This window comes from Chelonia mydas, chromosome 7 (assembly GCF_015237465.2).
Source record: "Chelonia mydas isolate rCheMyd1 chromosome 7, rCheMyd1.pri.v2, whole genome shotgun sequence".
In the NCBI taxonomy this organism is placed as follows: Eukaryota; Metazoa; Chordata; order Testudines; family Cheloniidae; genus Chelonia; species Chelonia mydas.
This window is the reverse complement of record NC_057853.1, coordinates 79,239,735-79,254,115: the sequence shown is the minus strand read 5'-3', so window position 1 is coordinate 79,254,115 and position 14,381 is coordinate 79,239,735. Positions and strand designations below refer to the sequence as shown.

Here is a 14,381-nt window from a genome sequence, read left to right as displayed (position 1 = left end):
GGCTTGGGAACCGACACTGGTCCGGCGACCACCACTTTGAGTAGCACTGCTCTAGAGGACTGTAGAGACACTCCTGGCATAAGGCAGTTAGAAGACTTTCTAAATGTCGTGGTGAAGAGGGCAACTGATTACATAACCTTCCTCATGGGCAGAAGTACAACTGTGGATAACTGGGAAATATTAGTATTTTTAGAAATAGTCTATACCCTGAGTGCATCTGGTGATATTATCCTACCTGACTGCATAGTTCAAAACAAGTTGTTAAAGAAACTAGGCAGGACAGGTAAAACAATTGGGCTACATAAGGTATGTCCCCTCAAACGTAATAGCAAGGTTTATATCTGTGAAGAGGTACTTCTCAGCTGTCACCTTGGTGACAGGGCTGTTCTCCAAGGCAGAGAATCTGGAGATCAAAGGGCCCTGATCTGTTAAAGGATCTGCTCGACAGAAAGGATGGGGGAAAGTGGTCAGTGTACTGGGAGGCTGACTGAGAATTGGGGGTCTGCAGCAAGCAAACGGTAACTTGGTACCAGGGAGAATGTTGAGGCACCAGGGCTATGTCAGGTCTACCAGGAGGCTTGAGGTGAATGCTCTGTCTGTGTAAGACAATATGTGTGTAGGTTACTTTAAATGTACTTCTCTAAGTACTGTGTGTCTTCTGGCAAAATAAATCCAACTTTATTTTGGAGAAGCTACTTCTGTGTCACTGCTCATTATTACAGTTTACGAGCTCCCAGAGGAAAACTCTTGCAGGTGCCAAGCCTGTTGGGATCCCACCCCAAAGAAAAATGGAGGCACAGGCCTGCCACTTGAAAAAGGGTGCACTAAGGGGACTGGAAAAGGGTTTCAGGAGGGGCAGCCTACTCAGAGCTGTGACACACACAACTGGAGATAATGCAGGAATTCTGAAATTGCCACTTTCTCTCAGTGCTAGGCATACTAGAAGGCGCTCACATACTCCTACAAACTTCCAGTGCTGCCTGTAGAAACGGGAAGTGCCCACACTCAGTGAGCATGGTGAATATGTGTGACCATCTATTGACATATTCCTGGATTTTTCTACAGCTGCAGTGTGTTGCATCTTTGCTTGTGCTGTCTAAAAGGGGAGTCAAAGTCCAAAGCATTCGTGGGGTAGGGAAATCTACTTAATATGCATGCCACACTGAGTCAGCCAGGAATATTCACATTCATTCCTTTCGCTAGGTCTACTCATATCCATCCAAGCAATACTGGCACTTCTTCTGTTCTGTGTGTTCCTTAGGTCTGAATGGATTATTTCTATTGTCCATTGGTAACCAGATCAGAGCTTGGGGCCCAGAGCAATTGAGGAACAGTTTGGCGCAAGTGTGCACAGGAGAAGCTGGATAAAATTTATGACTGTAATAGATGCATTTATGAAACTCCCAGGGATTGAGCACTCAGCTAAAGTTAGAAACTGAAAGCTGGTTGGAATTTTCAGAACTTCTGCAGAGCCCTCTTCACCTTTGAAAAAATTCTCTGATTTCCAAAGTCAGAACTGAGCAACTGCATTTTCTGCTGTGTATCCTTATGCAGTCCTCTCTTTGATATTTCCCCAGCACATTCATGAAAAGCAACACCACAAATAAAAACACCTTCCACAATTAGCTATATACTAGGGCTGTCAATTAATTGCAGTTAACTCACGCAATAAACTAAAAAAAAAATAATTGTGATTAAAAACATTAATCGTGATTAATCACAGTTTTAATCACACTGTTAAACAATAGCATACCAATTGAAATTTATTAAATATTTTGGATGTTTTTCTACATTTTCATGTATATTGTATTCTGTGTTGTAACTGAAATCAAAAAGTGTACAAAAACAAAACAATGTAAAACTTCAGAGCCTACAACTCCACTCAGTCGTCCGACTTGTTCAGCCAATCACTAAGACAAACAAGTTTGTTTACATTTACAGGAGATAATGCTGCCCTCTTCTTAGAATCCTAGAAGATTAGGGTTGGAAGAGACCTCAGGCGGTCATCTAGTTCAATCCCCTGCTCAAAACAGGACCAACCCCAACTAAATCATCCCAGCCAGGGCTTTGTCAAGCTGGGCCTTAAAAACCTCTAAGGATGGAGATTCCACCACCTCCCTAAGTAACCCACTCCAGTGCTTCACCACCCTCCTAGTGAAATAGTTTTTCCTAATATCCAACCTAGACCTCCCCTACTGCAATTTGACACCATTGCTCCTTGTTCTGTCATCTGCCACTACTGAGAACAGCCTAGCTCCATCCTCTTTGGAACCCCCCTTCAGGTAGTTGAAGGCCGCTATCAAATCCCCCCTCACTCTTCTCTTCTGCAGACTAAATAAGCCCAGTTCCCTCAGCCTCTCCTCATAAGTAATGTGCCCCAGCCCCCTAATAATTTTCATTGCCCTCTGCTGGACTCTGTCCAATTTGTCCATATCCTTTCTGTAGTGGGGGGCCCAAAACTGGACACAAGACTCCAGATGTGGCCTCACCAGTGCGAAATAGAGGGGAATAATCACTTCTCTCGATCTGCTGGCAATGCTTCTAATTTTGTAGCCTGCGTTACAAGGTATTTACGTGCCAGATACTCTAAACATTTGTTTGCCCCTTTGTGCTTCGGCCACCATTCCAGAGGACATGCTTCCATGCTGATGACTCTCACTAAAAAAACGTGTTAATTAAATTTGTGACTGAACTCCTTGGGGGAGAATTGTGTGTCCCCTGCTCTGTTTTACCCACATTCTGCCATATATTTCATGTTATAGCAGTCTCAGATGATGACCCAGCACATGTGGTTCATTATAAGAACACTTTCACAGCAGATTTGACAAAACACAAAGAAGGGACCAATGTGAGATTTCTAAAGATAACTACAGCTTTCAACCCAAGATTTAAGAATCTGAAGTGCCTTCCAAAATCTGATCGGGACGGGGTGTAGAGCATGCTTTCAGAAGTCTTAAAAGAGCAACACTGCGATGCAGAGACTACAGAACCTGAACCACTAAAAAAGAAAATCAACCTTCTGCTGGTGGCATCTGTCTCGGATAGTGAAAATGAACATGCATCGGTCAACACTGCTTTGGATTGTTATTGAGCAGAACCCGTTATCAGCATGGGTGCATGTGCCCTGGAATGGTGGTTGAAGCATGAAGGGACATATGAATCTTTAGCACATCTGGCACGTAAATATCTTGCAATGCCGGCTACGACCGTGCCATGAGAACACCTGTTCTCACTTTCAGGTGACATTGTAAACAAGAAACGGGTAGCATTATCTCCTGCACACGTAAACAAACTTGTTTGTCTGAGCGATTGGCTGAACACGAGTAGGACTGAGGGGACTTGCAGGCTCTAAAGCTTTACATTGTTTTACTTTTGAATGCAGTTTGTACATAATGCTACATATTTAAGATCAACTTTCATGATAAAGAGATTGCAGTACAGTACTTGTATTAGGTGAATTGCAAAATACTATTTTTTTTACAGTGCAAGTATTAGTAATCAAAAATAAATATTAAGTGAGCACTGTACTCTTTGTATTCTGTGTTGTAATTAAAATCAATATATTTGAAAATGTAGAAAACATCCAAAAATATTTAAATAAATGGTATTCTATTATTGTTTAACAGTGCGATTAATCTTTTGTAATTAAATTTTTTTAATCGCACGATTAATCGCAATTAATTTTTTTAAATTGCTTGACAGCCCTAATATATACACATAGGGCAGTGTCAGAAAAACTGATGTGAAAGTTGCTCCCATTCCAGTCATTCTTAGCAGACAGAACTTTCAGAAGCTTCTTTTGAATAAAAGGTACCATTAAACACTGTTATATCAAAAATGTAAAGCCTCACTAGGTTTCACTCACTATATGCTACATTACTTTTTAAACATACAATTTTTCAAGGATTTAAAGGACTTGCAAAGTACTGAACTCGACATCTACGCCAACCTATGAAGAGACCTATCCCACACCTTGCAAAATATCAATCTTTCTTGCCTTCCACTCCAAACATCATAAAAGGTTTTCAGTCAATAATTATCTATAACACTTTTGTTAGGCTAGATGTCGCATATTGATAAATGTATTGGGCCAGATCCTCAGCTGATGTAAATTCTCCTAGCACTATTTGCTGCAAAGGGGGCTAAGACAATTAGCACCAGCTGGGAATCACCCCGTAGTATTAAAGGCTTTGTGAATAGAAACGAACAAAGTGTGTGTTACTGTTTGTAGTAGCAGAAAACCAGAAAACTTTGCTTTTTCGTGGTTTTAGAATCATTAAAATGTAAAGCTGGAAGGGACCTTGACTAGTCATCTAGTCCATTTTCTCACTCTGAGGCAGGATTTAAGTATATCTAGACAATCCCTGACAGGTGTTTGTCTCACCTGTTCTTAAAAACCTCAAGTGATAGGGATTCCACAACCTCCCTACGTAGCATCTTCTAGTGCTTAGCTATCCTTTATAGTTAGAAAGTTTATCCTAATATCTAATCTAAATCTCCCTGGCTGTAAACCAACCCAATCACTTCTTGTCCTCTTCTCGGTGGACATGGAGAACAATCAATCAACAATCTCTTTATAACAGCCTTTTACAGATTTTCAGACTTCATCATGTTCCCCTCTCAGCCTTCTCTTCCCTGGACTAAATGAGCACAGTTCTTTCAACCTTTTCTCATACATCATGTTTTCTAAACCATATCATTTTCTTTCTTATCATTTGTGGTGCTCTTCTCTGGACTTTCTCCAATTTGTTCACTTTCTTCCTGAAAGTGGGGTGCCCCAAAACTGGACACCTATATATCAGCTGAGGACGCCGCAGTGCTAAGTAGAGCAGGGCAATTACCTCCTGGGTCTTACCTATTATATATTATATGCCTTCTAATACATTCCAGAATTACATTTGCCTTTTTTACAACAGCATCATCTTGTTGACTCACATTCAATTTGTGATCCTCTATCACCCACATTCTTTTCTGCAGTACTACCTGCAGCCTTGCTTGTTAAAAAAAAAAGTACAAAAATTAATAATTTTACTGTTTGTTGTTGTCGTTTTTTTTTTTTTTTTGTAGATCTCGCAAAGAAATTGTAATCTGGGTCAGATAAACTATAGTGCGCTCACTTGGGAACAAAACTTTACTGCTTTGGAAATGGACAATTGAAAATCAATTGATATATTTTTCTGGCTGTGTTAACCCAGAGTGAATGTCTCCTCTCCAGCATTCTTAGTTGACAGTGAGACCTGGGAGAAAGAGGCAAGTTTTGAAAGTAAAATGAGGAGAAATATAAGCCATCTTGATAAAATTAAAGTGATAGACCAGAAAAAAAATCCCTGTATTTTATTTGCACATTTAAAAGTGATTTTTGTTGTGTCTGAAAATAACAGCTGTATTTTTTTGCTTTTCCTGGAAAGAGGAACTGTTTTTAGGGACGCTGCGAATAAGGTTTGTTCTAACTGTGGGAGTTTAAAGACAGGGAGCTTAAATATTTAAAGGTTTCAGAGTAACAGCCGTGTTAGTCTGTATTCGCAAAAAGAAAAGGAGTACTTGTGGCACCTTAGAGACTAACCAATTTATTTGAGCATGAGCTTTCGTGAGCTACAGCTCACTTCATCGGATGCATACGGGGGTGAGGGGGTGAGAGAACCTGGATTCCTGCAGGAAATGGCCCACCTTGATTATCATACACATTGTGAAGAGAGTGGTCACTTTGGATGGGCTATTACCAGCAAGAGAGTGAGTTTGTCTGTGGGGGGGGCGGAGGGTGAGAAAACCTGGATTTGTGCTGGAAATGGCCCATCTTAATGATCACTTTAGATAAGCTATTACCAGCAGGAGAGTGGGGTGGGAGGAAGTATTGTTTCATGGTGTCTGTGTATATAATAATGTCTTCTGCAATTTCCACAGTATGCATCCGATGAAGTGAGCTGTAGCTCACGAAAGCTCATGCTCAAATAAATTGGTTAGTCTCTAAGGTGCCACAAGTACTCCTTAAATATTTAAAGGAATCAATGTGTTGTTGCACTCACTGTTGCAATGCCTAACTCAGGAGCAGAAGTCTCATTTTCAAAAGGGATTTAGGCACTCAGGGATTTAGGGTCCTAAGTGACTAAATCTCTTTTGAAAATGAGACATCTGTTCCAAAAGGCAGGTATACACTTAAAACTGTGTATTGGTGCAGCGGCACTGCTGTACTGCTTTAATTAAGATGCTTTAAGATGACGGGAGAGAGCTTCTCCCAGGGGCTCAGTTAATCCTCCTCTACAAGACCGACATAGCACTGTCTACACTGGCGCATAGGACAGTATAACTATGTTGCTCAGGGCTGTGGATTATGCACACCCCTGAGCGATGTTGTTATACTAAAGTAATTCTGTAGTGAAGATCGGGGTAAGTCAGTTATACATTGCAACGGTGAGCGCAGCAATGCATAAATACCTTTACAAATCTGAGCCTGGTTCTATAAAAATAAAACTATCAATAACAAAATGCAATAGGGCAAAAAGGGGGTTATATTATCATCATTATTAAGGAAATAACTCAGATCGTTATCTCTATTGAAAGAACAAGATGGCAACAAAATCTATTCATTGTGAAAGATTCAGTTAATAGCTTTTCATGCCTCATTTATGACATACTTTGGTATAAAGCTACTGAAATGACTGAAGTATACAGTGCTGGAGTGACACTTAATTTGTTATTAATGAATATTCTTTCTAATTGAAGAGTTTTTCCTTCTCAAAGGAGCACAGCATTAGTATATCCAAAGTCTTCAACTATTTGACTTTGAAATATATTTCCTTGGTGCAATCATCTTGTGATTAGACTGTAGATTGAGTAGTTGTTGAATTCTATCAACCATAAAGAATTTATTTCTTTTGGAATAAAAAGTGTTTAACTGTTATTAGGTGGATACTGTATAGCTGAAGCTTGGAAAAATCACTTGCATAGGATAACTCAACATCCTGAATTCCTTTGCTGTTTATTGCTGTAATGTAAGTCATACTGAGGTTATTTGACATTAGTAAGGATGTAATGTGTATCCACAGAAATTCCATGGTAATTTAATATTAATTAATTTTCACTTGTAAATTATTACCCTTACATATGTAATATCTAAATTGGTGACACTTGAAAGTGTCCATTATTATGAATGTATTAGGTCTTTAATGTAATAGGACTAGTTATAATTAATTCAATGTTGCAGGCTCATTTACTGGCACACAGCCTGTGCTCCATGGTAGCTAACATCTAAAGAGACAGGTTTTAGAAGTGATTTATTTATCTACAAAATTGATGTTGATGAAGTAGAATATAAGCACCATTGCATATGGGATTTTGACAGTTGTACTCACTGCACTTCAGCTTATGTAAAAATTCGCAGCAACATTCGAGTAGCAAAACATTAAAGTACAGTAATTCCTTTGGCATTCATTAAAATAACATTAATCATGAACTCTGCTGGTGTTAATGTTGATTTATTCTGAAACTTTAAAATCAATAAGAGTCCATAATTAACCAGAGCAGGAAAAAAGACTTTGACCGAGTTACTTTATATTAACTCTGTCAGTTCAGTTTAGTGTTAGAAACATTTTGAGGCATTTTAACAAGAATCTTCCTTAAATATGGATCAAACAGTCAAGCCTGTAGAGAGAGAGAGAGGAGGTTCTTGCACATTCTGGCATTGGCTAGTATTAAAAATTCCTTTAAAAATGTATGTTACAAATATATGGCGGCACTTGATGACAAATGGGATTATTTTCATGTTAATTGGTGCAGTGGGATTGACAAAACTGATAAGTAAATGCTTTGGTTTTGTGGAGCACTAAAATTTATAAACATCCCAGAAGGGAATTCTCATAGTGACTGGTAAATCTGTAGTGGTTCAGAGTTTGGATTCAGTTTGGATGAAATCTAAAATTTTGGACTGTGATCCATACCTTATTAAAATTTTCTGAATTTATCAGTCTTCCATGCCCCCAAACGTGGTCGCTTGGTGTCAAATATAACAATTAAAAGTAACTTAAATATTGTTCTGCTATAAAATCTGTTCATTTATTTTAAATAAAACACTTTTTTTGAACTAGAATTAGGGATGGAGCCAGCACCACTTAACAAACAAATTTATAGTAAGTGCACTTGCTGGAGATGTACTTTGTTCCTGAAAAATACACAGAGTTTATTGAAAATATATCAGAAATGTTCAGCTTGTGTTGGGAGAAGCATACGTGTGTTTCGAAAGAGAGAAGTCCTTGTAGAGGGGTTCAGGAATATCCTAACCTAGGTACACTTAAAAAATACTTTGCACTTGGGCAATTTGGTGTATGCCAAAGAGAGAACATTTACAAGTCTTTTCAAGACTCCAGAGGCCATTCATATCTGACAAAGATGATTTAGCAAATCTCAGGGAAGAAGTGAACTATATCAATGGCAGAGAAATCCTTCCTACCTTCACTTAGATTTTGTAACAAAATAATAACAAGGAGCTCTGGAGAACCCCTGAGAGCCACCTTTAGTACATCACTACCTCTAGATTCTTCTGCATATTTATTATCAGTGGCAGAGAAACCTACAGTCTGGATAGTAGTGTTCTTAGCTGCTAACTCCTTTGGACTGTTTTACATTGATAAGATGTGTACAGTTAGTATGTTGGAATAAATAACACGTACATTGTTCTGTTTATTTAAATATGGTGCATTAAATTAATTTAAGTAACACAAATGAACAGCTAGTAGTTCTTTTGGGGTCAGCCACAGAAAGTCATATGATGACTGCAATTGTAATGAACATTCAACTCAGCAAAACTTCAGAAATCCAGGACCCCACTCCAGTATTTAAAGGGGCACTAAATTCTACAGTGCTATGGCTTGAGCTGAAGAGCTGTTAATTTATAAAATCTATTTTCTCTCAGCAGTCATTATCAACACAGTCATGTGCCTGTGCAACATGTGCCAATGCATGAGAGATGCCCCCCTCAAGTTTGTAATTCTTGAGATAACTACATTTTCTTAGGTTACTTTGCCAATGAACTGGCATCACCTGGGTATTTCTTATGTGCCTTGGAAAAGTTGTAAAAATGGCTCTGATTATTGACGTTATTGTCCAGAGGCAGCATTTCCTCTCTCTGGTGAACAGAAGACCTAGTGAGAATTATTGGGATGGAATTATTGCAATGAGACCTGGCACACAACAGCGAAACATGCCAAATAAGGGTTTCCTCCTTCCCAGCCTACTATACTGGGAAGTATGGGAAGATTGTTGGTAAGTATGTAATAATACATTTAGCCATCTAAGGTGCTGTACAGTCAATTTTATATGAAGTGTTACATTTGTTGTACACTGCTGAAACGTGTGGTTAAATGTAGTGAAATACATATTGTACACATACATAAAGTAGGAAGTTTTAAGAACTGGGAAAGCTGTCCAGTCTCACACTTGTGTCTTTAAAGTGTACCATAATGTGACCATCCTGGTTTTTCATTAGCCTTACCAGTCCCCTTCTCAAACAGCCTAGATATTTTTTGGACTCCTTTTCCCTGAGTCAGTCGCTTTCCTTGTTAATGTATTCAATATGTTTATCACCCTTTGAATGCAGTAGTAGTTCCTGAATTCCTTACTGATTCCTGGATTACTATATTGTGGCCCCTAGCTTTGAATGTCTTACTGGTTTTAAAAAATGTACATTGAGTTTTGTAACAGGGTAGCAGGTTTTAGGAATACTGGGGCTGCTCTTCTGAGTTACATTAATACCAGATGCTAGAACCCTGCACAGAGGTGCAAAATTATTTTTGTTAATTTACTTTGTCAGATCAGCTGAGAGTCCAATTAGCTTTTACCCAGGAAGAATAAAGGGTTTCAGCCTCTCTCAGGCAGACAGGACCAGGGGTCGAAACAAGAGAGGTCCTGTAGGAAACAAATGTCAGAACAGTTAAGCTCAACAGAATTCTTAGGCTGAGGTTTGTTTTGTTGTTGGTATAGCTAACAATTAAAGTAAATACCAAGAAGAGCGTAAGATTGTATGAGATTGCATGTGCTAGGATATAGATATTCAGGCCTGTCTGTAAAGGCCTATACTCTAAGAATTTAGGTGTATTCTTATCACTTGGCTAGTTATAGAGGTATAAAAGAAAGAATCAAAATCACTGTCTGCCGGTGTAAGAGCCTTCTCTTACTGTGACAGTCTGAGGCCCTGTTCTTAGGCTAGGGCCTTTGGCTAAGCAACAGAGGCAGCCCATAAGCTGGGAAGCGAATGGTCACATCCTCACATTCCAAACTAGTCACATTGAAATAAGGTGCTATTGGGCTGTTAGGAATACAATCCTGTCCTGATAATGCCTATTGCCTCCAGAGAAAGGGAAGTGCCTAGAAAATGTAAAAGGAAACTTAGTTTGATAGCATCCTGTCTGGCAAGAACTCACTTATCAATAGCTGGGATGTGAAATCCTCACTTCTGTATTGTTTTGTCATTATAGTTCCCACTTTGCTATTGTTTGTTTGTATAATCTCTGTCTGGTTCTCTGATTGTTCCTGTCTGCTGTATAATTAATTTTGCTGGGTGTAAACTAATTAAGGTGGTGGGATATAATTGGTTACATAATCATGTTACAATATGTTGGGATTAGTTAGTTAAATTTCAGGGAAATGATTGGTTAAGGTATAGCTAAGCAGAACTCAAGTTTTACTATATAGTTTGCAGTCAATCAGGAAGTGGGTGGGTGTGTGGGGTGGGTGGGGGAAATGGGAACAGGGAATGGGGGTGAGGAAATTGGAATCATGTTTTGCTAAAGGGGGAAATGGGAACAGGGAATGGGGGTGGGGAAATTGGAATCATGTTTGGCTAAGGGCAGGAATGGGAACAGGGACACAGGTGTAAGGCTCTGTGGTGTCAGAGCTGGGAAGGGGGACACTAAGGAAGGAAACTGGAATCATGCTTGCTGGAAGTTCACCCCAATAAGTATCGAATTGTTTGCACCTTTGGACTTTCGGGTATTGTTGCTCTCTGTTCATGCGAGAAGGACCAGGGAAGTAAGTGGGTGAAGGAATAAGCCCCCTAACAGCATGTGTATTAGGAAAAGGGTAGAAATGTCACCATTTACCAACGTTCTAAAACCCTTTCAGTAGGGATTTTCAGGTTCCTTCAATGTTTTTTTTTCTTTAAGTTTAAATCTTTTATCAGGTTTTTGTGTCTTTTCCCCTCATAGTTGGGTTTACTTTAATAACTTTATCTTGTTACTTGCATTTTTAAGAACTGGCATAATCTGTTGAACTTCAGAAATAGTGGGTCATGATTCCATTCCTGAGGGCAGAAGATAAAAGGGCCCAAAATATTTTCTGATCTTAGCTTGTTCCATTCATATGATTTCCCCATTCTTGACATTTGTCCCATTCCTTATTGCTAAGATACCATCTGGGCGTAAAAGCATATCAAAGTGCATTAACTAACTGTGAATGTGCATCCACAAGGTCCACATAGACAATTAGAGTTCAGTAGACTAGTTCTGGGTAGATTCACACCCCAATTTGCTATGAACTAAATTTTCACGTATACAGACCCTACATGTGTGATAGGCTCTTCCATGTTTTCTTTTCATATTGTCTCGTACTCTGAGAGTCAGAAGCACATCACATCTCTGAACATACAGCAATTTCAAAATAGCGTAAGCAAGTCTGAGCCCCACATTTGTTCCATAAAAGTTCAAGGGGAAATGGGCCAGAGGTGGTCACAATGGTCATGGAAGGTAGCAGTAAGGGTAAGAGGGGTTTAGTAACTGAACATCCATTCCCCTCAAAAGATCAGTTCTTATTTTACCCCAACCAGTTAAACCATCCATATTCATCAGAACAAAGCTGGATGTGAAACCTAAAACCACAACGCTGAAGTAATGGGAAGTAATTTGTTTCCACACAAATATAATTTTAATATTTCAGGCCTGCAGCTAAGTTTTTTGTTCCCTTTTATAATTAGCTGAATATATATTTTCAAACTCTGCATAGTAAAATTCCAAAATAGAGAATGATGATCAGAAGTCCAGGAACTCACCAGGTCAGTGCAGTAAAGAAATTAGAAACTGAAAAAATATGAAGGTTAAGATGAGTCTTAAACATGACAAATAAAATGTTTTGAATACCAAATAATTTATGCAAAATGTTACAAAATCTGAAGTGCTAAATAAATTGCTGATACAATGTACTCTATTTTGACATTTTGTTTACTCTTAAAAGATAGTGAATGTAGAGTCCGTTGTATACAATATTCTAAAGGTATTTTTCCTATAATAGTTGCTTTATTCTTTTGTACAAACAATTGAAATGCAATTTTAAATTTAAATCTTATTTTGTGAAGGCACACTAAAATATGTTGGGCGAAACATCCAAAAATAGACTTGTGGTTATGTAATTTCTCTTTATTTTTTAAAAAGTTGCTACTACTGTACAAAACACTTTTTTGTTTTAACCCTTTGAAGGCTCTTGGGTTCCTTTTCTATTTTTCACTGTCAGCATGGCATATTATTTTTCTAAACTATGTAATCTTTCATGATTACCACATGAGTGTATTGTAAGAAATGTTGTCTCAGGATGGTGTTTATAGAAGCCTTGAAGCTTTAAAACAGAAGAATGAGATTGAAGAATTCTTCAATCCATAGATTAAATGGTAGACATATTATGGGCTCACAGAATTATTATAATTTGATTTTTTTTTTGTATTTCAAGTTTTCTTTTCATAACTTGATCTATCAGAACATTGAAGGGCTATTTATCTTTACCTTTTGTTCTAAATTATTTTATCTTTTTAACAAAGTGGATGTTTTCTGCTTTTGAGTTTTTTATAATTTTAACCATTAGAAAATGCTAAGAGTAGTATAGCTCTGCACAGAAAGGAAAAATAATGGTGGGCCTGATCCCACTGAGGTCAATGGTAATTGACTTCAATGGCAGTAGGTTTTGGCCCTAATAAACTGGCTTGTCAACTTCTGACTGTGTTTTCAAAATACTATGTGGGAGGCAAGAGGAAAAGTTCTGATTTTTGTATGTGCACTCGTGTACATGGCTCATCCTCAAGACAGTTTTGAAAATTAATCCCAATATGTGGAATGAAACCTTAAAATAAAAATCAGATGCATCTGAGGTGATGGATGATTTCTTTCAGTGCAAATCTTGTAAAGAGACAGCTGACTGTTATGGCTACCCACCCATTTTATCCTGCAGTTCAATAAAACTTAACAAAAGTGTATCCTTGTCAGTTAACCACGGCATCTTGTAAGTGTATGAAACCTTGTTGCTGTGGTTACTGCCTTTGTCTCCAGTGTTTTTTTTATCCACGGTTCATTTTTTCTTTAATACAGTACTATACAAAGGAATAAAATAATGAGTCATTCAGAAATGTGTTGTTAAAATATCCCTCTTTATCGTTACATTTCACTGCTTTAGAATTAACTTTCACAGGCTGTTAATTCAAGGCAACAGTTAAGTCTGAGAAGAACTGTTAAAAATTCTGTGATTTTTGTTTTTGTTTATAAGAAAAACTTGTCTATGTAATTGAAGAACTTCTTACAAGTTTGAACAATTAAACCCTTCTTTTAGTGAATGTATTATTTCTGGTACAAGTAGATAAAATTCTACACAGTAAGCATGGTAAAAATTGTGCATGTTCTGCACAGCACAGAATTTTAGAGTAAAGTTTTCTGGGCACAAAAGCAGTAACAAAACTGTCCCTACAAAACTGAGTAGCTGAATAACACAAGAAATAATTTTTGTTAATTTAAAACTTTAGAAACTGAAATTTGTAAAGTGAGATGTAATTCAGTTCTGGTACTGTACATACCAGCTGTTCTCAGTAATTGAAACTTTACAGTATGAAAAATACATTAGATCTGTACAGTTTTTACAGGTAGGTAGGATGAGTTTTGAAAAAAGATTTGCTTTAAGGGTCATACTCTGCTTTATGTCAAAAATACTGCACAACTTAGCTAATTACAAATTGTAGACTTGAAACAATTCATGTCTTCATGTATAACTCTTGGTTCTCTTTTAATTAAACAGGGGTTTCAGAAACCATTTTAGAACATCTTCCTTGTTTTGTCCTTCAAGCTACATAGGTTGGTTGCAGCCCTCTGTTACAAATGAAGTCAGTTAAGCTAGCTGCTGACTGTGTTCACTGATTCTTGCGGCTGTTGTTATTGTGCTGAGATCCAGATCAGTCTCTAGGTGTGTTTCCATTGTTTCTTCCTGTGCATTACATTCATAGGGCTTATGAGCAAGGAGTTCATGATGTACACCACAGTAACTTATTGTGGGTTGGTCATAGGCGAGAAATGTTGACACATTCATAGATAAAGGTATCTGGGGAAAAACGGATATGAAAAATAGACAGTTAGCAAAAGACATAA

At 37.9% G+C, this 14,381-nt stretch overlaps 2 protein-coding genes across 4 annotated transcripts in view; one reads left to right on the top strand and one right to left on the bottom strand.

Annotated features, from left to right (window-relative positions):
* Positions 1-14,381, top strand: part of CTNNA3 (catenin alpha 3) — an 891,674-nt gene that overhangs the window by 256,469 nt on the left and 620,824 nt on the right. The window lies entirely within an intron of this gene.
* The window catches only part of LRRTM3 (leucine rich repeat transmembrane neuronal 3), a 119,382-nt gene continuing 118,380 nt past the window's right edge, over positions 13,380-14,381 (bottom strand). Inside the window, 1 exon segment of the mRNA XM_007054634.4 lies at positions 13,380-14,334. Coding sequence (XP_007054696.1) covers positions 14,125-14,334 — 210 coding nt within the window. The 3' untranslated portion in view covers positions 13,380-14,124.